Genomic DNA, 25,198 nt, shown 5'->3' on the forward strand with positions numbered 1-25,198 from the left:
ACATCTCGCACCTTGCCGCTTTCTGTGACGAGTGTCAGCAGAAAGGGTGACCACGTGCTTTGCAGTGAAGTGGCAACAGATGAATGCCGTATGCGTTCTGAGGTCCAGTTTCAATAAATAGTTTCTTTCTTGAAACAAAATTCGTTTTATGTAACTTTCTGTAATACTTGATCATGTAACGGTTTATCACAGGGCGCATCATGAGAAGTTTTTCTCGGAACACAACAGCCCGAAAAATACGGTCAAATATGGAATAAATGGCATATTTTGGCTGATTCCAAATTTTTTTGGACGAATTTAAATCTAGTTATCCCCTAAAACATTTCTGCACGAAATTCCTAGAAATCACATTAATAAGAAGACTGCTTAAAGAGAGTTCCACCTAGCATAAGAAAGAACGGCAGACATTGCAGAGTTTTGCTTTTTTGTAAAGGCCTAGCTGGTAGGTCAACGCAAACATTTGAGAATGGTTTATTTGGATGCAAAGCCTCTTAAATAGCTCAAGCGCAGTTACGATGTTGCGCAAACAAGTATAAGTTTAATATGAATTTTTTTGCGCACACTTTAGCAAAAAGAACGGAACATCGAGGGGGAACCATGGTCTTCAAAAGTTTTTGGAGAAAAATGTTTGGCCGCAATACTTTATGGGGTATACGAAAAACGGGTATATTTTATCGGCAACATTCGTGATGGTTGAGCGCCACGTCTGGGACACTTGGCATGGATTGACTCTATATGACAGTCATTCGTAATTTTTTTCATCTTATGTCAGATTATCCAAAATGCTTCCCGTCAATTATTCCCTTTTGCTAGCCTAAGTGAAACATTGTCAAAGTATTGTTGCAGCACCATATTACCAAGTAGCACAACTCATGTTAACGCAAACATCCCTGCCATAATTATCATTAACATCAGCTCGGTATACTGTTACTGCCACACCGACGAAAATGCACAACACAACCTTCATTCTCATTTTCTCACTGGAAGTTCTGACACTGAAGCCAATGTTCTGGACGAAATAGTCTGTGCATACGTCACATGTTGGACGCTGTTCGATGCTGCTCCTCTTTTTCCTGCTGTTTGTCTAAGGTGGCAATTTTGCTACCGTAAACAATTGAAAAAAAAGAATGCACTAAAAAATGAAAATATTTTACGCAAATTATGTAGCTTTATAAATAAAACTTACCCCAATACTTGAACTCAGTGGATTTCCTTTATTTCCCTAATTGGGTAAAAAGTGCAACTTCAAGGTGGATTAACTGCAAGGCAAGACAATTCAAAATAGAAATAAAATGACACGAGAGACCTAACTGGCACATCATGAACAAGGGTCGCCGCCCAGCAGGAGAATACAAAAGTGAGACATTTTTTGTTATGTTTCTTTTCTTGTCATTCTATACCACGAAGCAGAAGCCAACCAGTGAAAGCACAGAACATATAAGTCAATGAAGATTTTAATCAAATCAATCAATCGTTGGTTACATTTGGGACCAAGTTTTCGATGTTGGTTATACACCTTAGAGATCATTTTGTTGTGCACCTCACGACCCTACAGTCATCAACGTTAGCGACTGTACTTGTCTATCGATAAATGCGTAAGCATTTCAAACATTTTCATTTGGTTTACTTTGAGAAGACTGTTTAAAAGTCGCGCTGGTGGGATAATAATGCCACATCATTCACTTTGCTTATAACGTTTTGTGTACTGGATGTTATCAGTGAGACCTGCCGAGTTTCCATGTCACATACCCTCTAGGCCTGTCACAGATGTCTTCATAGTTAGTGAACCAGGGGTGAGTTGGACGACTTGACCAAACTGTGTGGCACATACTCGGTAAGGCTTCATTTACAATTTATAAGGATCAACTTTGACCTTAAACAGCTCTGATGCTAAAACATCGCGCTTCGATGACTATGTAGAGCCAGACTGCATGAGCTAGAGCAATGCTCCTATGAAATCAACTGTCGCAGAAATCACCCAGGAAAAGCAGCCGATGTCCATGAATACTCTTTTCGCGTATTAGTTCTGCCTAGTAGCTGCGACAATTTGATGTATGCGTACTTATCTATGTGATGTAAGGTTAGAAGGCAGCGATAGGGAATCCCACCAGTATTTTAACTTCAAAACATTGGTGTGATATACAAAGCAAGTTTGTAGAGAATAGACCCTCTAGAAAAATCAGCCTGGCAAGATGGATCTTCCGCCATATCTTGTTCACTAGTGTAAGCTGGCGGGCTGTGTGTCCCAGCGACGCCGATGATCGTACCCTGTAGTGCACACGGACACCACTTGCTTTCCTGCAGGACTTGTATCGCGTTTGGATGGTACGCCAATGAGCGTACCTTGAGTGAACAAGACAAGGCGGAAAAATTGGTTTCCGGTTTCGTTCAATAGGTGGTGCTGAATCTTGAAAAGGGTCTTAGGCAGGGGTGTCCTCTGTCACCCTTGTTATTCATAACGTACCAACAAGGTTTAGGGGCCAAATTAGAGGGAAGTTGACTTGGCTTCAACCGCTCTTTCGTCAAAGAAGGAAAACTCATTGATCAGGCTCTACCAGCATTATTGCACGCAGAAGATATAGTGCTAATGGCCGACAACAAGAAAGATATGCAGAGATTGATGGACATCTGCGGTAATATGGGAGATGGGTTAGATTTCAGCTTCAGTAAAAAAAAATCAGCAGTCGTGATTTTTAATGATATTGAAGGTTCTGAGCTTAGGATACAGGAAGTCACGCTAGAAATAACAGATAAATACAAATATTTTGGCGTATGGATAAGCAATGGGGCCGAGTACATAAGGGAACATGAAATATACGTGTCGACTAAAGGTAACAGGAATGCAGCAGTGATGAAAAATATGGCACTTTGGAATTACAATAGGTAATATGTGTAAGAGGCATATGGAAAGGGGTCATGATTCCTGGACTGACGTTCGGCAATGCGGTCTTGTGCATGAGATCAGAAGGTTAAGCAAGGTTACAAATTAAGCAACGTGACATAAATAGGCTTGCCTTAGGAGCTCACAGGAATACACCAAATCAGGGAGCACAGGGTGATGTGGGATGGACATCATTTGAGTGCAGGGAAGCCAGCATCACGATAAAATTTGAGAAGTGACTGGGAGAAATGGGGAGGAGCGTTGGGCTAGGAAGGTTTTTAGCTACTTGTACACGAGGAATGTCGATACAAAATGGAGGAAGCGAACCAGGAAATTGACTGGTAAGTACTTAGAAAACAGGAGGTGGCCAAACCAAAAAGAACTATCAGTTAAGAAGAAAGTGAAGGAAATGGAGACTACCACGTGGAGAATTGGCATGATTAAAAAGTCTGCACTAGAGATCTATCGAACTTTTAAGCGGGAAATCGCCAAGCAAAGGATCTATGATAATACTCGGGGTAGTTCTCCACCATTTGAGGCAAGGAAGGGAGTATTGCGAACCAAGACATATCGGGCCAAATACGAAGGGGTAGACACGGTATGCAGTGCATGTGGAGAGGAGGAGGAAACTTCCGAACACTTTATAATGTTCTTTAAAGGGCTTCAACCTATAGTTCAGGATTATGGCGCGGAGTTTTTCAAAGCACTGGGGTTTAGGGACAGAGAGGGCAAAATATACTTTTAGCGGGTAGAACTAACTAGAAGAAGAATATCTAATTGGTGGCTAAAGTCAAGGCACGAGTTAAAAATTGAACCATTCACAGCAAAGTACCAGTCCTATACTTCACTATTTAAAGAAAAAAAGATTAATCTAGTTCGTGGTTCACTAGGTATTACGGCTAGGTGGCGTTAGCCGCCGCCTGATCTAAAGGGTACAGTCACATACATCCATCCATCCATCCATCCTTCCATCCATCCATCCGTCCGTCCGTCGGTCCGTCCGTCCGTCCGTCCCTCCGTCCGTCTATTGTATTGATACTCCAGTAGTAAAAATGTTCAGACTCTAGGTTGTTCATCATACTTCACAAACTATTGCTCACTGGACGTAGGCAAAACAAAATGAGCACTGGACAAGCGCTTACTTTCAACCGAGATATATTTTTTTCTATCCCGATTACGTATAAACACGCATTTGAAAGGGCAAGAGAAAACAACTGGCAGAAAATAGAAAGCAAACGAACACTTATCGTGCATGCCCGTGAGAATCAAGTTTTCTCCTATGTAAAATAATATATGACATGTCAACTCACTTCTTTATAGCCCCGGCTTTCTAAGGTGCCCCAGCATTTTTTTTCTGGTAGCCGGGCTTCATAGGTGATACAACGCCATTGTCTCTTTGAAAGGAGGAAGGTGCAGAGGCTTCGCGTTAAATTTTCTAGAGTGGGCAGCAAATTTCTCATTTACAGCGGTAACGCCAGATTTATTGCTGTACTCGAGCAGACGTACGTTGAGGCATGTTGCAGTCACTCCTACGTAATGCTTTCCATGTGGAAGTACGATTTTGAGAAAAGCATTCTTTTTCACGGGAAGTAAGCATCTTCAGGTCTCATAGCGAAAATTGGCTTGTGCTTTCTCGTTCAGCAGCTTAACTTGCACCAACACCAGAATATGTTAGGCACTAAGAACACAACCTCCACACCAGGCCGCGGCCATAACTTCTTTAAATTCTGGAAACTTTGTGAGGGCAGGCCAAGCGGTGAACTTTTCTTCACCTTTTTTACTTCGTCATTATGCCAAACCCCCTTCTCTCTTCTTCCTGAAGGCGTGATGGAGACTTCTTTTTTTCGGTGTAGGGCTTCAGTGACCAGGTCTATGGCATGCCTTCAATAGCGCGCAGCTTCCGGATGTGCCACTTTGTTTTAAAAGCTTTCATCCGCCGAAGTGAACGCAGTTTGTGCAGAGTGTTCAAAAAAATAGGCGCATTCTGGCTTTTTATAATGTTTTCATTCTGCTGAAGTGTAGCCTATGGGCGGCTTTGTCGGTTGTGGAATGATAAACCACGTGTTCGGCTTTAAAATTCAGCCTGAACCTTGTGAGGCTCATAAACTTGTCTACGAGAATTCCTCAGTGAAGCTGAGCAGCTTAAAGAAACAAAGAGAGCAAAACAATGTTGCATGTTTTAGTAAAATACAATTTCTCGATCCCGAAAACACCACCTTTAATGAGATACAAGTTTTGTAACAGAGTAACGCGTGAAAACAATATCTATGTGGAGACGCCACACGGAAACTCTTGCACCAAAGAAAGTCACTTCACAAATTTTTAAGGCGTCTACTGGGTCCTACGCAGCTTGTGATTGATTGAAAAAAAGTGAAGTATTTTGTTGACTGAGGGTGCCATTTACCTAGCGTACGATGATTCAGAAAATTTTATCGCGCCAACGTAGTGATAGTATTAGAATACATTTTCAAATTTTTGATGACACGTTCGGAAACTGTGGCATGAAATTTGAAAAAACGATACTTGAGCCTTAATTTTCTCCGCTATTAACAAACTTATGACAACAAAACTTGTCTTATACCAGTTCTCATAGTGCGATTCTTCGCCGAAAGAGTCATTGTAAGTATTTATTGTTGTTTTCAAACCCCTGCTTAAAGACTCAAGTAAGCGTGATAAGACAGGAATAGTGCAATCAACACACTCTACATAAGATCACAGCACAGTTCTAAAAATAAGATATGTCTTAACAAATCGACAATACCACTATGTACCCGAAAATTCTTTACGCTGCTGAAAGCACTCGTCCTGCGTTAATCTTGCCTCGTGCTCATATAACGCGCCGTACGTGGTTTCTGAAGTTATGCATACCTGTCGTGCCATTGACACACGCCATGCCAGTTTGCTGGTTAAGCTACGTAAGACGTACATTTCCCGAGGATCGCAATGAAATAACAAACGACATATAGCGCGTGGCACAGCACAAATGATTCCGTCGTGGCATTCACGAAGAACGTCTGTTGAGAGCTTCAGGACGAGCACGAGTCTCATAAAAGCTACAAAGTAGATAACCTTTTTCCTTGGTTGTCAGTTTTTTTTTGGACCTGGGAAAATTCGATTATATAGCAATATTATTCGTTTTGCGCTCGTGAAACAGTTGTGCTTACTTCTCAATTTAGCACCTATGAAATTTGTGCACAATTAGATCAATTTTGTGCACTCTCGTCATATGCTTGCATGAGTAGCACAACACTGTAAATGTACTAAGCTTGGGTTTTTTTTTCTTTATTATTGCTAAACAGCTTTTGCAGGTGCTCGTTCATGGTTTGCGGTATCAAGGATTTTGAAACCAACAAAACTATACCAGACAGTGTCACTAAAGTTCTGCACTCACAATTCAAAATTTAGTACATTTTTCATTAGTACGACGGCAAATGCACTATTTGATGTGCTGGCCTGACAGAGTGGCGCACATATTGAAACTATTTGCGGGTACGAACGGTGTGATGATTGTCCCTATAGCCCTCTAGCATCATACAATTACGTGAACAAGCTCAACTATTCGAGTGCTCACAATTCTAGGAAGGAGAAATGCTTTTGTATGTATAACGCTGACATACGTAAATGCATTCGACACTTTGCTAACACAACAGCATAAGCTGCCTACTGAATACGCGTATTACGTATGCACTTATGCGAACACGTTGCGACTATAGGAGGCAAGGCGAATAACGATCGACACGGCTCCCCGCGAGGGGCCGACTTTGTTTGGTCTCGACGAAAACAGGCTACGCTACAATTAAGACCTTTAAATTCTTCTGTTTGAAATATTGCTCACATCCATGGTACTGTTTTATCATTAACGTTTCAATGTCGCTTATTTGCTGAAGGGAATCAGGTTTTGATTCAAATTTACAACTTGGAATGGCTGTGTTTTAAACCTAATGTCACATCGTGTAAAGTTTGAAGCAATCTTCCTGAAATCCGGGACGAAAATGCAATGAAAGTTGGGGCACTTTTCGCTCACTAAGGGTTCGTATTTAGACAAAGCTAAGTACTTATTAGCGCTTGTTTATATAAATATAGGTATTCTTACTATGAGTATTCCTTGCCCAGCGTAAAAGATAACCGTCGACTATGTTTTTGCCCTTAAGTAGTTTTGCAAATAAGTCTTCTTAAGATACCATTGCCGATGCTATGAGTTCACACTGCGTCTTGGTCTGCCCCATCTCTAAAGTCTTCCCACAGAACCCTGCGTGAAATCTCATAGAATAACTAGAATACGTGATTGTGACTAGCCGTCTTTGTATGCACGCTGATGTTTTAAACCTTTTCAATTTTTTTCTTAGATTTGCTTAGATACATGAGGATTATCATTGATTTCATATAATATATTATTTGGTGTAAATAGTTTTTATGTAGTTTTGTAAGATCATGGCAATATTCTTTGTTTCCAGATAGCCAAGAAAATATTTCATCATTGCTCTTGCGCCTAAAGCCCCACCTTATTCTCAAGCCGCGCGAAAGGTGGCGTGACTGCTCTGATTGTTCCACATGTGCCTACGCACTGAAGACGATGCCTTTTTGGCTGTCAGCTTGCCGCAATGGTGGTCGCTCTAAGTGGCCGCACAGTAGCACAGCTTCTGCCATAGGCTCGGTGGTAGGCATGCGGTCTGGTTGGCGTACCAGTCCAGCCTCTGCACAAACAGCATTCGCCACTCTTCACTGCCGTCGTGCACTTCACCGTAGGCCTCAAAGTGGGCTACTGGCTGAGTGACAATCACCACCCGCATGGTTATGACGCTGCTCCGCCGACCATCCAAGATGTAGGCGTCTGTCACGCTTCCCAACTGCCACCTGCAGCGGAAACATCAAGCTGAAGAATGCGACAAGTGATTTACAAAAGTAAAACCCGCACCGAAATCTGGGATGTTAAGAAATAGCGAACTCATAAGTGTGCTGTGTAATTGGAACGATTCTTCTAGCTTTAAAAGCCATATGTATTCGAAGGACTGAATTTAACAATGGTGGTGTTTACGGGCACTTGCTAAATACCAAGCGCTCATCTGTGAACCAAATGCACTTTGAGCCCTTCCATAGACACACCTGGCTATCTATCTAACCACCGCTAAGTTATGCCGCTGCCACCTTCTCAGCTTGCAGGAGACAACTATTGGTATCAGATGGTAAGAGAGTTTCGCAAACACAAATGTTTGGTCGTGGTGTGAAATTCATGAAAATCCTTGCGCGTGCGTCATCAAACATGAAACCCGCTCTTGCAGACACGTCTGGCCCATACTCGTCTACCATGGACTACAGTATGTGGGTATATAAATGCTTGTAAATTTTGAAATGTAAACGTCATGTTTACAAATTTCTCGTACGTACTCATGTGACATTGGAGTATTTTCGGGAGAATTATTAGGGCGGTTGGCGCGTTGGTTACGCATCTATATCAGTCTAATGAGCAATACATTTGTGGTCATATGAGACAGCATGCTATATTCGACGTCGCTCGACTCTGAAGGACTACGGTAATGAAATCTGTTTAAAAAATGCATATCATCACACCACCGAGTGCTCTTCGTTTTGATAATACTGACGTTTTCTTTATAAGTACAGCGGTGACGTCGTAGCAAATATAAGTTGTTCTTTAAACAACGTTGTATTTGACCTTCCTGGGAAGCCCATGATGTACGCACAAGAAGTAAATTTATAAAAAAAAACAAATCAAATAATTTGGTACCGCTTAATTCCAAGCCGAAAATTTCAGCACAGAAAATCACTCGCCGACTGTTTCGCTTGAAAACGATGTACAAGAGGCGCAGAACCTTAGGAGTGTGGCAGCTTGGGCTAGTTGGTATGGCATGACGATAGTTCTAGCGCCAGAACAAAATGATGACACAGATACAAGAACGACACGAAGCGCTCGTGTCTTTAGTATCCTTCTTGTATCTGTGTCATCGTTTTGTTCTCGCGATAAAACTATCGTCATGCGTAGAATCTGCCCGATTTTTATCGTCAGCTAGCATTACGCTTTATTGCCAGTGGGTATCTTGAATTGTCGTCATAACCACTGTGAACAAAACGCTCGCAAAAGACGGCCGACTACTTCAAATAGGCTGTCTAGGTTGACAAACTTTTTCGGTGCGCTGAAAACAATAGACGGCCCCATCATACAAGAAGAGAACATGCATTTTCTAAATTTACAACTATCTACGCGCGTAGAAATTTATGTAGCCTTCGGAGCGCTGCCCGAACACTCAGCTAGCTACATTACCAAATATATTGGATGCTTTCAAATACCAACATCGAAAGACATCTTGTTTAGCTTCAACTTATAAGTGAGAACTCGAGAAAGTAGAGCCCACTCTTTGACTTTCTATATTTTTGGTTATATGCCTTGCACCGCTACACTACATAATAAACCGGCTGCTATAAATGTCTACTTTTATTTCTTACAACACGTTTCATTGCACTCATCAACATGGGGCTTATAATCGCCAGCCATAGCATTAGCTAAAATATCACGAGAGCGTTCAACGTCGAGAGTGGCATGCATTCCTTTGATAAGAGAGAGGTTTATTCAAACTGCCAGATAGTACTCGTATCTGAGCCCAGATGGTGTTCTACCTATTTCACATGCCAGATTAACTGGAAGTAGTCTTCAGAAAAGATAGGTAGGGTAGGCGAAATTTTTTCAACGAGAGTCATATGTCAGCTAACAAAAAATACGTAGCTTTAGCACTTACCTTTCACACATAGTAGGAAAGTTGGCCTCGTTGAGGCTGTTGAGGTATTCCACTAAGAACTTGGCGAATGACTGCACAAGACTTGACTGTTCATCCAAGTATGCTCCAGCTCCGATGCATTCACAGAATTCTATTGGCACAAATGCGTCGCTACAGCTCCTGTGTGGAGATACTTGATCAAGAAGACTAAGACCCCGATTTGCGGATAAAGAGGCCTCGGAGGCAGAGCTGGTGTAGCGCAACAGATCCACGAGGGTAGAGTGAACATCGTACGCTGTAACCAAACGCCGCTGATTCACCTGGGCACATGAAGTGAGACATTAGGCAGGCAAACATTAGACGGGGACTTCAATTAATTTTTCCGTAATAATTTCTTGCTGATTAAATTAAGCTCAAGAAGCTTTTCTCTAACATGTCACCACATGGCACGTACATATTTCTTGACAACAAATGCTTCCAAATTGACGCAAAATTCATCTTTGCCATTATTATAACTGGGAACGAACGCCTTTTCAAGACAGAACTACTACCGTCTATGCTTACAGGAAAGCCAACTTATCGCTTTGAGAGGTCTAATTATTGAACAATTTGAAGCTTGACATGAGGGCTTCAGGATTTGTCTAGCAAAGGTCCAGAAAGCAGAGTATTTTATGTGGTCCACTACCCTCATGTTCTCGCTTGTTGGTAAATCAACCGCACCGAAAAGTCCTCGGTGACGGACTATATTATCGGGCCAGGTCACAGTTCATGCAAAATTAGGCATTCGCGCTGTATAACTGCGCAAGTGATCAACCCATGCAAAACAAGTATTCGTCTCCACTTACACTTAGGCTATTCATAGAAGTGATAGGTCGAGTATAAATAATCTTACTTTTACGTAATGAATATTGTTAGTATGTGCTGCAGAAGTACTACACAAAAAATAATTTGGTCACTGTAGCAAAAGACATTATCGTAAGCAAATAGCGTAGAAGCGAGGCTATTAGTGCTCAACTTAAGTTATGTTCAATATGGGATGTGCTAACATAGACATTACGAATTGCTCGTCTGTACCTCTAAATTAACAGCGCCTCCAGGATGACGGCTTAGAAAGCTGCGTGGCAGCACCAGGTATCCAAACGGTGTCTTGTCCTCGTGACGACCGATGACCGTGGCGCGGTTGCTGCCAAACCTGGCACCGTGGTCACTCAGCATGACAAGCACAGTGTCTCTGAAAGCATGCCGTTTTTGCATGTTTTGCAGTAGATCATGTACAGGATCATCCAGCACTAGCAGTGCGTGGTCGTTGCTGTGCGGGATGTCCGAGAGCCAGACGTACGAGAACAGTGTGATGCCGTGGTCGGCGTTCAACTCGAGAAGATCTCTTAGGTACTCGAGTAATACCTGCGAGCAGGCATCAGCCCGAAATTAAAAACGCCAAAGTGGTAAATTACCGAATTTAAGGCGAGGTACATAAAGTACAAAGTACAGACATTTCTGATCACAGCGCACACCCCTGCGGCCTGATGTAGCAGCATTTGGAAGTAGATTTTGGTGTTGCAATCATGGCATAACAGGTACGTTGCGTAAGGTTGGAGGCTGTACGGAACTCTGAAAACGTATGTCGCAGCCCATCGTCGTAGAGACGTTACTGAACGTTATACACCGTAGTTGAAGATGAGTGACTTTCTTCGAGCGCGACTCATAGGAGCTCGTTCCTTCGTTGAGTGGCATTGCCATCGGTGACGTAACTGATATATGCAAAGGTACTTATCGACGCAAAACAAAAAAGAAGAAAGAAAATATATGCAAGACGGAATGGGATTTGATCCCGGGACCCCAGCGTGGCGGTCGAGCATCCTATCACAAGGCAACGCTAGTGCTTGAACGACGTTTAGGAGAAAAAACCCTATGCAGCGTCATGTTGACAAAGAATCTCTTCCACCTGTGTGATGTACCATGGCAGAAAAGTCGAATAACCATAAGACACCACAAAACCCTAGTTTCGAAAGGAGTGTGTGGCTTTAATGCTCGGCCATTAAAGCAATGCTCGGCATTGCTTTGTGCTCAGCCTTTATTCATTAACATCAGCCTCTTGCGATATCAACACAATGCGCATAATACCTTACAGGTGTAGCGGGTACCTTGCTTATCCGCTCATAGACGAACAACTAACTTACGCATCGGACTATGGTGCCAATAAAGGGACATATGGCACCATTTCTTTAAAAAGAAGTAGCACTTCTCAGCTGAATTTCAGAATACATTGTCAACTGTAGCTATGCAATGTTATTAGCCTAGTGTTCTCGGCAGCCTCGACTTTCTATTGGCAAGTTTTTGTGGCGCTGCTAGAAAGCGTTGCCGATCTCCTTTAAGTATAGACAGACGCCGTGGCACAGCTTGGTCGTTTTCATAGAAAGGCTATGGAATTGTGGCCTTTCCGAAGCTCGTGACTCTGGTCAATGGTTTCATCCTTGAAACCCTATACCATCACTAGTGTCGAAAAATCTGCAGCTTGGGGGCGAATGAAATAAACCTGCCAGTGTCTTAGGGCCTATGGAGTGGTACATATTTCTTGGCATGAGCTGTGGGACTGTGCTACAATGAGCGGCCCTTTTATTAAAAGCTATAATCTGGAAGGTGTTCATTGTCCGATATTTTGGATCACCTACTTGTTTTAGTGCGTCAATTTAAATATAACAAAGCCAGCCAGGGGCACATATCCAGATTGACCTACATGCCCTTCATGTAATCTAATCATCTGCATGAAAGCTCCATTTTGTGCGTGATATTCTGCAAGGCGTCAGCTAACCATCCCACTACGAGAAGTCTGGGGGATTGGGCGACGGGCCATTGCAACCATTGCTGAAAGTGAGACTAACCTGTGTCTTCAGGCGTGAGCCTGCGCAATAGGTGTCGATGCCTCCGTTTTCTTCCATGGCGTGCAGAATGGGTACGGGGTAATAGTCGGTTGGCTGCTTACAGAAACCGCGGTAGTTCGGGTAAGTGAATAAACCGTAGCAGGGCATTTCTTCCAGAAATAGAGTGGCATACCCTAGTGCCGAGTAGAGTTTCCACAGGAGGGGCAAATTGTCTAAATTTCCGTCACGAAAGATTCGTTTCACTTCGTCCGCAGGCTTTCCCAGGAGCAGCGGTATCTGGTTGCCGAAGGAGCTGTCACCTACCTATGAAACAACATTGAAACATAAACATTTTTAAAGAGTGACAACGCATGACACATTTAAAATATAGCACGTTTACTACTACTGGCCATACTAGAGTGAGTCAACATTTAAGAATCTCACAGCATATAAACATTTTACAAAAGCAAGAAAAAGCAAAAAAAAACTTGGAGTTCTTTTCTGAAGTCAACCCTGAGGAGATGCAAAGCAGCAGCGGTGCGCACGGTGTTGACCCGGTTCAAACGCGTGTCGACGCGGGTGCTGGAAAAACTGTTTGAAGCGAAACTTGGTGTAACGCTTACTCGAGTAAATAACTTAACCCTTCGTGAACGTGCTCGGCTTCGCTGACCCTCGCAACTCCAGCGACGGCCTGTTTAGGCTTATGCGCATCGGCGGAGGTTTCAGTGTTTGAAGGAGCGTTGTCTTCCGGCATCCTCTCAATCACAGACAAACGAGCTGAAAAAGTGTTACCACTCGATGTGCGCTCCAGCGTTGCGAGTGGTGGAGAGGATGATGTGAGAAAGAGGTGGCACGTACACCCATGTTTTAACGTGTACTTTAGGTGCGTGTCAGCTTTATGCCGTGTTAACCACCGAGTTGGCTGTCTAGCGAGCGGCAGTCGCGGTAGCAGAGCGAGCGTGTGGCAGGCGAGAAAAAGTGTGACCCTAGCGCGCACTGCAAATGGAGCGTGACGTCACTCGTACGGAGGGACAGCGTTATACGGGCTAGTCAAATGCTCCTTTGCATCTAACAAAATGATAAATCCGTTATAATAAATAATATTCGAATGGTGATGCATACCACTCCGTTAAATGTAACGCTACATAGTGACAACTCTCGAAAAGAAAATCTGAAGGTTGATGTGTTAGGCGCTTGTGCTTGCCACTCATCTACAATTGAAATTCAGGTTGCACTTGATTGGCGGATGAATGTGATAACGGTCTCATCTGTCAGAGGTAAGGCTGGTGTAATTATTGAAGGTAAGGCTGCTGTGCTAATGAGTCCATGAGTGTGATGGCAGTCAGAAATGAGGGTAGCTTATAGGTCCTGCAAGCGATCCAGATAAAGCTGCAACCTGTGTTGCAGAATCAATATGTGGAAGGAATATATTAGTGAACTGCGCTTACAAATCGCAGGCGACAAACACGTCTCACTCGCAGCTTGGGCTGATGTTGATAAAACGCCATCGTGCTCCACCTTTCATATTCCTGGTAACATAGCAATAATATTATTGGACCAACGTCTCTCCGCAGTTGGACCTTAAAGGTGATGCAGTCGAGGCATTACCGCAAAGGAACCGTGTGATAAACAGTCTATCACAATTTCATTGTAACATGCAGAGAAATATAGAAACGCGAATGCTTGTGATAAAGCACCATTCGCCTTCGGTCAGCCTATGCATCTTAGTAGAGGTAAGCGATCATATCCTAGTTCACCTTGTTCCAAACCCTCATGCATAAACTTCCAAAAAAAGTTGACTCCCTTTCCACAATCTCACATATTGCAGTCGTTCTTAGTAAGCTATTGATGTTCTTGATAATTAGTAGAAAAATGATGCCAACAAAAAAGTACCTGTTCATCTGGAAGTCCACAAGTCTGATTACCATAGACAAGCTGTTTCACAAGGATATGTCTGTTAATTCGATTTATAAAGATTCATTGGTTACGCGGCTTGGAGTGAATATAGAGACAGAAGTTGCGTGGTTAAGTAGCAAGTTGGTATTACGTGCACCAACAACAAACTAGGATGACTGGGTAGCAGTTTCTAATGTAGTTCCTTAGGATGTTAAATGTTAACACAAAAAAAGGTTTAATACAGGCAAGAGTTGTTATGTATAAGTTCAAGTGCGAGCGATGTAGACATTGTTCTTACCTTGTTGTAGCCAAGGAACTCGAACGCATTCAGCTCTCCTAAAAGAAACTGCCGCGTCCGCTTCATATGACGATTGAAATTCATCCGTGACGTGGAGTCTATGCCCAGAACGAGCACATTCATGAGTCCCTTTCTCGGCTTTCCGTCACTAATGTTTTTCAGTTGTGGAATGAGGAAGTAGTCAGTGAAAAGGGTCTCTATGCCCGCTACGCACTCGACAGCCACGAACTCCTCGTCCAAGTTTTCACCAAAATTCATGGTTCGGCTGGGTCCCAGCTTGTAGCCCATGTCGTGAGGCACACCCGAGGTCTCGTTTCTGAGCACTTCGCGGTACGTGCACACCGCATGCGCCGCCGATTCCACACCGTAGTACTCCGTAAGTCTTGTCGCGTTCAAGTAGAGGGCTCGTCCGCTGCGGTAGACGACTGTGGCTCTGCGACCAGGACAGCGCCAACGAAGACTGATGTCTGTGTGGTTGGCATGGATAATAGTTTTGTGGAACAGTGGGTAGAGCGGCATGGCGCAGCCAGGTGTGTCGAAGAGGCTTCCGATGGGCATCACTAAGGAAGGCCGGTGCCTGGGGAGCTTCCTTTTGGAATGAAAGGATAGGAGACTCAGAAAGATCAGACAGATCAGCACGATCAAACAGCTTCCAGCAGGTGACTTATGACGGCAGTGCATAGCATTCCTCCGTTGATGTTCTTGATGATGACTACTAGAAAGCAAGTGGCATATACCCACTCGTACCGATAAGGAAATTGGAGCCACTTCATTACTGTATTACTCTCGGCCTGCGTTTCACCCTAGGATCTTTTTTATGGATAAGAAGTAGAGTTAAGAATAGAATGTACTCCTTATTGTGGGCATTGTACGAATCTGGGAAAACGCTAGAGGATAATTGAGCTTCACCTGTAAGAGTGGATCCGATAGCGCAATGAGGCCCCGTTGGTATTTTCTCGTTCTCCTGCCACGATTACCTTCTAGTTGGACGTCTTCGGGACGTGGCGAGGATAAAAACCCATGTGAAGTTCACTTTGGCTGCAGCCGCTAAGTGCCCACTATGGCACACTTAGTTGGGTGAAATAGCCAAGTAATCACTACGCGTTAGGAACGAAGTACGTTTAATAACGCTGGTTCGCGATTTCATGATGCTCTAGTTATTTATTATGATGATGATGACGACGATGATGATGATTATGATGATGATAAATTATGCATTAGCAACTTTATGGTGTAGGCGAACTTTCTGGGTAGTGAATCAGAGTATATTCATGATTGGTTTTTTGGCGCAAAACACAATCGCAAGAGAGGAAACACGTGTTCTTTGCTGCGTCGTGTTTTGTTATAGTGTTTTGTTGTGTTGTTGAAATAAATTAGCGTGGTATGGGGTAGGCTTTTAAATCACCTGCTTGTTGTGCAATGTATCTGGTGTTACGCCTGGTGTAATTCAAACTTCTCCAACAAAACATCACAATTTTAACGCGATTGCTTGCGCTACTTCACAACTGTAAAGAAGTTTTTTTATAAAGATGTTTGGAGCGCAGGCGTAGCTGTTTGGTATGAGACATGGCTGCAACACAGATGGTCTAGGTTCTGTTCTGCCTTTAAAGTGAGCTTTTATTATTTTAGGGTCGAAACTCTTTAAGGCGTGGGTCTGTCCATTCTTTGTATGTATGTAGTAATACGTAGCCACCGGCGGTACATACCAGCTCTAGAGTTGGTACAACCCACAGGGGATGCGAGATGGCAGATGGCGGTACTTGGAGCATTTACTAGATGGACGCTTGAACGGATGGACAGACAGACTCGCAGATGAATGGACCGATGGATATAAGCGTGGACGGACGGATGGATGGATGCACGAAGAGACAGACCAATAGATGGAAGGACTCATGGATGGACGCATTGATGGACGCACGGATGGTCGCGCGGACAGACGCAAGCAAAAACGAACGGACGGAAGCAAGAACGAACGGACGGACGGAAGCACGGATGCGCTGACGGACGCTTCGCCCCACTTATCATTATTCACTCCTTGGATATGCTGTAATTTTTATTCTTTCTATATTTAGTATTCGCAACAACCACACTGCTTAAATCACGGCAATTGGCAATTTTTCGCTCAGAATTAACTACCGCGACGCCGAATAAGATATATTAACACGTGGGACAGGAACTTCCGCGTTAGCAGTCACCCAAAAATCCTGCTCCGCACAGCCACGTCGGCTGTTTTGCGAAAGGTGTGCTAGAGGGTAGGGGAGGATATTGATTCGTATGGCATTACTTTATATTCGTGACACAGCGGTTTATTGGCGGTATATGATGTTGGTGAGGGAAAAGAGGAAACCACAAGATACACACTTCCGTTGACTGGAAGGATGCACTGCATGTTAGAAATCTTTCTGGTTCTGTGGATTTAGTACTATATTTTGTGCCTTAGGAGAATGCGTGGCAGTACTTCCGACTGTACAACTTTATGTCTTGTGCAGACATGGGTCTGAATGGCCTATCTTAATACTTTCATACAGTTACTTGTATACCTTGAACGTAACTGGAAACTTTTGGCACGGCTATCATTACTAAATATGAATGGAAGACCAGATTATTTTTTCACGCCTCAAGGAGTTGTTCAGGTCAGAGATTATGAACTCGCAGATAAATGGCGAAGTGATGCATAAAAGCTTCGTACCGCCAATCGTTAAGCTTAAAACTTGAACTATGCATTGCAGTGAAAGATCACATGGTAAGTTTTTGTATCAAAATAGCCTTTAAGAAGCATAAAATGAAACTAACATTCACTACGGTCAAATTCACATCACAAGAACCATTGCAAGACAAAAAAATGGCACCGCTTGAATGAAACCTTTATTGAATAAAAAAGGGGGTGAGTATTGTACATGAAGTGCAACTCTTCCTGTAGTTTCTAGCCATTTCTAATCATTGTTGTTTGTTTCTCAGTCATTTGACAGGCAGTGGTTCCCGACATACTATCTTCACCATGGTTAAAATCTTCGCAAGCTTCGTTGCATGCACTCACTGGTGATATTCCGTTACCTTTGCGATACTTTTTCCTAACTTACTATTTGGCGAGATCTTATACAATAAATACGTGCTCATACTGAGAACCTAATTCTGCGAATAACAATAGGTTTACTATAATTTTGTTTATCAATAAGTGCACCAGTAATTGCCAGCAACGGTAAAATGAAAACAAAAACGATGACGCCTACAATTTGTAAGGTATCAATGTTCTAACAATTTTTTCGCATAGCAACTGATGCACTTGATGCCTAACGCACATTGAACTGCACAGAGCAGCGATATCTATATTGAATATTCAAAGCCAGGCAAAAAAGGTGTAGAAGAATGTGGTTAGGCCGCAACCGAAAAACTTCGTCAGTGTGTCCGAACCATTCTCAACGAGGAAAGCCACCAGGCACTAAAGCAAAGCAAATGAGAGTGTCATTTTTATCATAGAAAACAAACTATATAAAATCAATTCACCTATCACTTTTCAGGTTCTTCATGTCCAGTTGTCTCAGCTTTTCTTTTAGCTGCCCCACCGCGCTGGTCTAGTGACTAAGACACTTGGCTGCCGACCCGATGGCCGCGGGATTGATCTTCGGCGACAGATGCTGCATTTTCGGTGGGGGTGAAAGTGTTGAACGTTCTTGTGCTGAGATATACGTGCACGTTAATGAACCCAAGTGATCGAAATTCGCAGACCCCTCCACTACAACTATCTCATAATTGTATCGTAGTTTTGGTACGTTGAACATCACATATTACTACAATACTTTTTTTTCGTTCAAGTAAAATTTTCTGTTTTCACGCAATGCCTCTAAATTGCATAGAGATTGCAATCTTAAGCGAAAGCAAATTATTGGAGGTAGGGCCACCACTAGATCGAACTCTCAATGACCCTTACACGAAAACTAAAAAAATGCACTTTGATAATTTTAGTGTGCGTGCCCTATTACACTTCGCAAAATGATAAACACGCAGGTTTTTCAACAGCTTCGATACGCATTTCAATATCCCCCAAAATTCCATTCGATCCTCGGTATTATCGAGATTGACGAGTACCAGGGTGCTGTGTGTCCAAGGCGCTTTTCAAGTTCATAATATTTAGCCGATTGCAAGTTTCCCTTGCTATCACTGCGAGGACCTACGTTACACTTTGCACAGGAAAATAAAATAATGAAAGTGCCTTTTTTGTTCACTTCAGTGACATTGCCTTAGCGTACCTTTGATATTGAAAATGAACGGATAACATCTAGTAAATCGCGAAATATTCACGCATGCAAGCGTTCTGGTGAAATGTCAGAACAAGACCACCAGTTTCCGCAGAGTAATGCTTGTATATCTATAGGGGCGTAACCAAGCAACAATTCTCCAGCGGATATGCCAATTCCACCACAGCCACCTCCCCAAGCAACATTGGCCCCACATCTATACTCAGTACCATCCTCCTCTTGAACAAGTGACGAGAATGGCAAATACTTGGACTCAAATGCAAATGCTATTCTTATTTCTAAGCTTCTGTTACGCCTACAGTTAAAAGAAAAAAAATGACAGCATATTTACGGGGTGGATGATGGAGAGTGGGACCAAGCTGGTGCCACACGCCCCTGCCGCGCCGCTTCGGCCTCCCGCTGTCGTATACTGCAGGGTCCTCGCAGCGCCACCGCACAGCTTCGGGGCGCGTTACGGCCTCGCGTTCCCGCACGTCGGAATTCCTTCTTTGAGTGCGAGCCGCCGCCACCCTGCACTTACGCCGCTCAGCAGCCTAGTCTATCTTCCGTCGCTGAGCCTCGGAATGTGCGCGCGTGCCACAAGTACGCTTTGGAGGGATGGACAGATGGGTGTATGGATGGATGTAAGCGGCTGTGCCCTTTAAATCGGGTGGTGGCTCACGCCACTTAGCTATAAAGTTAAGTACTATAACTGTGTGTTCAAGGATTGAATTTCACTCGCGCCTCGATTGTAGCCACCGATTTGTTAGCCTCCTCCTGGTTATTTTTACCTGTTTAAAGGCATTTTGCCTCCACTGTCCCTAAACCCCAATGCTTTGAAAAATTCGGCGCCATTATCTTCAAATATAGGGCGGAGCCCTTTATAGAACATTATGAAATGTTCAGCCGTTTCCTTTTCCTCTACACACGCACTACATACCGTGTATGTGCCTCCATATTTTGCTCGGTAAATCCTGGTGCATATTATTCCCGTTCTAGCCTCGAAGAGCAGAGAACTACCTCGAAAACAATCGTACATCTTTTCTCTTGCAGTTTTCTCCTTAAAATTTTGGTAGGTCTGCAGTGACGATTTCGTAAGCATTCCCTGGGTCCACACGCCCCTGCCCTCCCTTTCCACTCGCCCCTTTTATTGTACTATAGAGTGCCGCCAGGCGTACGGCGCAGCCGAAGAACACGTCATCTTAGTTGCGCGATAGTCTCTCTTTCCTTCCGCACGATTGACATCGATAATTTTTATACAAGGAACGCCCTCTACCGTGTCGTACCATTCGCATTTTTCAGCGCATAGTAGAAGTACCGCCCTCTATGGCTGGTTCAAGAAATAACGAGGGGCGGTTACCCACAACGGGGATGCACAAGCCACGCTACAAGGAGCTCGCCTCTAAAAACTTGGCTTAAACGCGTGGGTTCTTTCAATGCTTAAAAATAACGTTATTTTTATTTACTTTTCTTGCATTTTCACCAGTTTAGCGTACACTGCTGGCATACTTACGAACTACACGCATCTTTCAAATAGAGTAAATGCAGTGGCGAATGCAATCCTTACCGCTAGAACACGCATGAATCCAACCACAATACTATTTTTCAGAAAAAAAGAAAAAAGACAGAAACTGGTAACAAGCTTATACAGTGAAAGCTCGTTAATTTGACTCACTCCACTCGTAAAGAAAAACCGATAAAGCGCACGCTTCTATGGGTACAAGAAAGCATATGTACTTTTTATGGTGCCAACAGCTGGTCAATCTGGTTATATATGGTCACATCACGGTAATTAGGATGGTGCCAAATGCTTAAATTATGCGACAGAAAGGAACAAACATGGACCGAAGTTGTGAACTGAAACGCCCGCGGCCCTTCCGAAAGGTGAGGTTCCGTCCACAATCTTGCAACGATTGCGCTAATGAGGAAGAACGCTTTATCAGTTACGGCGAAGTTGTTTCTTTTTCGACTTTTTAAACAGAAAGAGAGAGAGAGAAAACAAAATGAGGGAAAGTCAGGGAGGTTAAAGAGAAAATGGAGTATCCGGTTTGCTACCCTGCACTAGGGGAAGGGGAATGGAGAAGAAAGATGGGAATGAAAGCGAAGAGGGAAATAGACGCGCGCAAAAAGGGGGAGCTGGAGTGCTTTAGTCTATACAATAGGCCACTGCCACGCAAAAAGTTCAGCAAGGCCTTCACGGATTTTCTGTGAGCACACAAATTATGTTACCTTTCAAGCACTCATTGTTCAGACAAAGGTCTTTCGTCAAGGCGAGCTAACGCAGCAGCTAGTTCCCGTCTTTGCACGCTGTAACGAGGGCAGTGACAGAGAACGTGCTCTATAGTTTCATCGCTGCCGCAATGACCGCAAGCAGCACTGTCTTCCATGCTGATTGGGAAGGTGAAAGCTTTGGTGAAGGCGACACCAAGCCATAGTCGGCAAAGCACCGTTGTCTCGAGTCGAGAGAGCCCAGACGGAGACCGGAGTCGACGAGACGTGTCCCGTCTATGCAGTCGCGTGTGTCGTTAGCACTCGGCGTTCCACAGGGATTTTAATTCTGCATTAGCAATTTTTTGGATTGTCATTACAGCATCAGTCCTTGAAAATGGTATAGATTCTTCTTCACCGTCTTCGTGAGCTGATCGAGCAGCTGCATCGGCATGTACGTTGCCCAATATGCTGCAGTGACTTGTAAGCCACTGAAACGTGATTCTGAGTCCTTCGTTGAAGAGGCGGTGAAGCAGCTCTCTAATTTCCAGCACTAGTAGTTCATGAGGTCCCCGGCGTAAGGCGAATATCAAACACTGTAGTGCTGCCTTAGAGTTCGTGAACATGCTCCATTTCTTTGCTTCTTGGTGGTTAATGACTTTGACTGCGCCACGTAGAGCAGCAAGTTCCACAGCTGTCGATGATGTCTGGTGCAATAACCGAAACTTCACCACTGTCGCTGTTGCAGGAAAGATCACCGGCCCTGCAGACCCATCCGCTTTAGTTGAAGCGTCAGTATTTAGAGAAGAAGTATATATCATATCATATAAGAAGAGAAGAGGAAGCTTCTTTAGCGCTGGAGACGAGAGCCGGGCTTTTAACCTTATGCCTGGAATCGTGAGTTCAACAAGTGCATAGGTCATACTCCATGGTGGTGTTGAAATTCTGGAGGGAGTTCTATATCCCGTAGGAATGCGTGTGCGATATGACAAGACTGCCAGGCAAAATGAGGCACGAGGTTGGTATTCTGGCAGTGAAGCTAGATGATGGGCAGAGGCGCGAGTAAGATGCCTCAAGTGTGCTCTGAGCACTTCCATTATGATATGCGTCTTGAGCGGGTAGTCATCAGCAATCTCGATTGTCTCATCTGCTGATGAACACTGCAGTAGCCCCAGAGAAACTCGCACAGCCATAGCCTGGATGCTTTCGAGTGTCCAAAAGCTGGTTCTACAGGTATTGGTCAACACAGGCACACCGTAGCGCAAATAGCCAAGAAAAAGCGTCTTGTACAATTGAATCATTGCATGTACTAAAGCCCCCCAGGTTTTTCCTCCGAGATACTTGAATAAGTTAGTAATTTCTGTCAGCCTCTTCAAGTGGGCCACATGTGGGCCCCAGCAGAGGTCTCTATCAATGAATACGCCTAGAAAACTGTGCGTCCTGACATATGGTATGACTTAGCCGTCGATAGATATAGCGTATGGTCTCATTGGCTTTCGACTAAAAGTAATCAGTGCGCATTTCGCGGGCGACATTTTCAGACCCTGTTCCTTGAGGTACACTGATACCAACGTCACAGCTTTCTGAAATCTTGCGCGTACCTGAGTTCTTGTCACGCCAGATGCCCAGACGCAGATGTCGTCAGCGTACATAGATAACTTGACCACACTTGGTAGTCGTCCTACAAAACCAATAAGAACGAGGTTGAAGAGGGTTGGACTCAAGACGCCACTTTGCAGAACTCGACGATGCGTTGGGTGTTGGGAGGTTGGACCATCTGCAGTGTTCACAAATAAGGCCCGCCCTTGTAAATAGCTGCGTGTCCAACAATACAGTTCTCCACCTATGCCCACTGACTCAATGGCTTCGAGGATGGCGTCATGAAGAACGTTGTCGTATGCTCCTTTTACGTCAGGGAACATGGCAGCAGATAGTCGTTTACGCGCCTTTTGATGCTGTACATGTGTGACGAGATCTATAACATTGTCGATAGAACATCGGTGACGGCGAAAACCAGCCATGGCGTTCAGATATATCTCATAGTATTCCAGGTACCATTCAAGCCTGGCCAAGATCATTCTCTCCATTACCTTTCCTACGCAACTTGAATGTGCGATCGGTTGGTAAGAGGTAATGTCCAGGGGAGATTTGCCAGGCTTAAGAATTGGTACCAAGCGGCTAGTCTTCCAATCTTGGGGAACAACGCCTGCTTGCCAGTAATCGTTGAAGATGTTAAGGAGTGCTTCTCGTGCCCGTTTACCAAGGTTGCACAGCATCCTGTATAAAATGTTATCCGGGCCAGTCGACGACAACTTATTACATAACACGAGCGCCGCATTGAGCTCCTGTGATGTAAACGGTAGATCCTTGCGCAGGTCCCGTGAGTGAGGAACATGATTCACTGTATGTAGGCTTGTGTACGTTGCCTGGCCCGCGGTCATAGCGCAGAACTCTTCTACTACCTCAATTTTGTGCCGGCGATGATAAAGTGCAAGGGCTTTGAAGGGAAAGCGCTGCTCTAGAACAGAACGCAGGCTTCGCACAATTCTCCATATCTGAGACAGTGGTTTATGAGGATCTAGCTACGCACAAAATTTCCTTCATCTTTTGGTGTCTAATTTGTCGAGGCACCATTGTATCTTCTTTTGGATGCGCCGGGCTGTTCGTAGATCGTCTGTGGAATTGGTGCGTCGGTATCGTCTTTCGGCACGACGGCGGATCGCACGAAGTCGCTCCAGCTTGAGGTCAAATTCACAGTACTTCGTAGAGCATATTACTGTGCGCATAGCCGCATGTGCAGTTTCTTTATTAGCTTGCTGAAGACCATTGGACAGGCCTTCTTCACAAGCATCCTCAAGTTGAGTTTTGAACACAGTCCAATCTATTTTTCGTGTTGTGGTAGAGGAGTACGTGTTCGAAATACCTTTAATCTTCACGTAAGTGGGATGTGGTCGCTTCCGTGTGTTTAAATGTCCAAAAACCACTTTACCCGTGTGGGAAATCGGCGGGAAACACAGGACAAATCAAGGCCGCTGCCATATGTAGTGCCTCGCAAAAACGTAGGAATGGCGTCATTCAGAAGGACGAGACCATGGCTGGAAACCAATGATGCTAGACGTCGTCCCGTTGAATTAAGCCTTGAGCTTCCCCAGATGAGATGATGCACACCGAAATCCTCGGTGGTAACCCACGGACCCGAATGTGCCCTTAATATTGTCCCGACGTCAAAACAGAGGTCTTGCCATAGAGACTGAGACACCAGAAACAGGTCGATCTTTTTTAATTAGAACGCGCAAGCGAGTTCTCTTTCTTCGTTCATTTCGTAGTCCTTCGCGGCACATGCACAACTGTCATCGTCTTTCTTGGGCAAGCACGTGACATCTGCCTCCCTCTGAAGAAGCATCGTCCCGATGCGCAACTGAGGTGCTCTACCAGGAGTATGAAGTGGTCGTACGAAAACGGTAACCGGGAGCTAATTAACTCGATAAATACGGTTTCATACGCACGACGTGCACGACTTCGGGCAAACGCTTTTGGCGCTTAGAACTACAATTAGTGTCGAAAACAACTTCGTAGTTCACGTCGCTCAAGCGTCGCGTGACGCTGTATGGACCAAAGTACCGTCTTAGCAGTTTCTCAGACAGTCCACGTCGACGTATCGGAATCCAGACCCACACCTTGTCGCCTGGTGAGTAGCTAACAAACTTGTGTCGGGTGTCGTAGCGTTGTGCATCTTGATGCTGCTGATGACAGATGCACACGCGCGCGAGCTGTCTGGCTTCTTCGGCACGCTGAGTGAATTCTTCGGCGTCTACATGGATGTCGTCACACTCATGCGGCAACATGGCGTCCATTGTTGTCGTGACTTCGCGACCATAGATCAGACTGAACGGTGTCATTCCAGTGGTTTCTCGTCGAGCGGTGTTATAAGCAAAGGTCACGTACTGCAATATCTGATCCCAGTTTTTATGTTCCGTGTCAACCTACATACTGATCATGTCTGTGAGGGCCCTATTGAGGCGCTCCGTCAGTCCGTTTGTCTGCAGATGGTATGCAGTTGTTCTGCGGTGAGCTGTACCACTGAGTCTGAG

General features: G+C 44.3%; 1 protein-coding gene across 1 annotated transcript; it reads right to left on the minus strand.

Moving 5' to 3' along the window:
- Positions 1-7,494: 7,494 nt before the first annotated feature.
- LOC119179090 (uncharacterized) lies at positions 7,495-15,348 on the minus strand. Its single transcript, XM_037430167.2, has 5 exons — positions 14,665-15,348; positions 12,492-12,794; positions 10,684-11,013; positions 9,631-9,929; positions 7,495-7,735 (listed from the first exon to the last, which is right to left on the minus strand). Exons 1-5 carry the CDS (start codon positions 15,343-15,345, stop codon positions 7,495-7,497), a joined length of 1,854 nt encoding a protein of 617 aa, XP_037286064.2. The 5' UTR covers positions 15,346-15,348.
- Between the last annotated feature and the right edge of the window lie 9,850 nt (positions 15,349-25,198).

Source organism: Rhipicephalus microplus, chromosome 7, assembly GCF_043290135.1.
Source record: "Rhipicephalus microplus isolate Deutch F79 chromosome 7, USDA_Rmic, whole genome shotgun sequence".
Lineage (NCBI taxonomy): Eukaryota > Metazoa > Arthropoda > Arachnida > Ixodida > Ixodidae > Rhipicephalus > Rhipicephalus microplus.

Coding starts and splice junctions, on each gene's coding strand:
- LOC119179090 (XM_037430167.2), bottom strand. CDS start 15,345: ATGCACTGCCGTCATAAGTCACCTGCTGGAAGCTGTTTGATCGTGCTG. Junction 12,795..14,664: donor AGTTCCTTGGCTACAACAAG/GTAAGAACAATG, acceptor GTTGTTTCATAG/GTAGGTGACAGCTCCTTCGG. Junction 9,930..10,683: donor GAGGCGCTGTTAATTTAGAG/GTACAGACGAGC, acceptor TCATGTGCCCAG/GTGAATCAGCGGCGTTTGGT.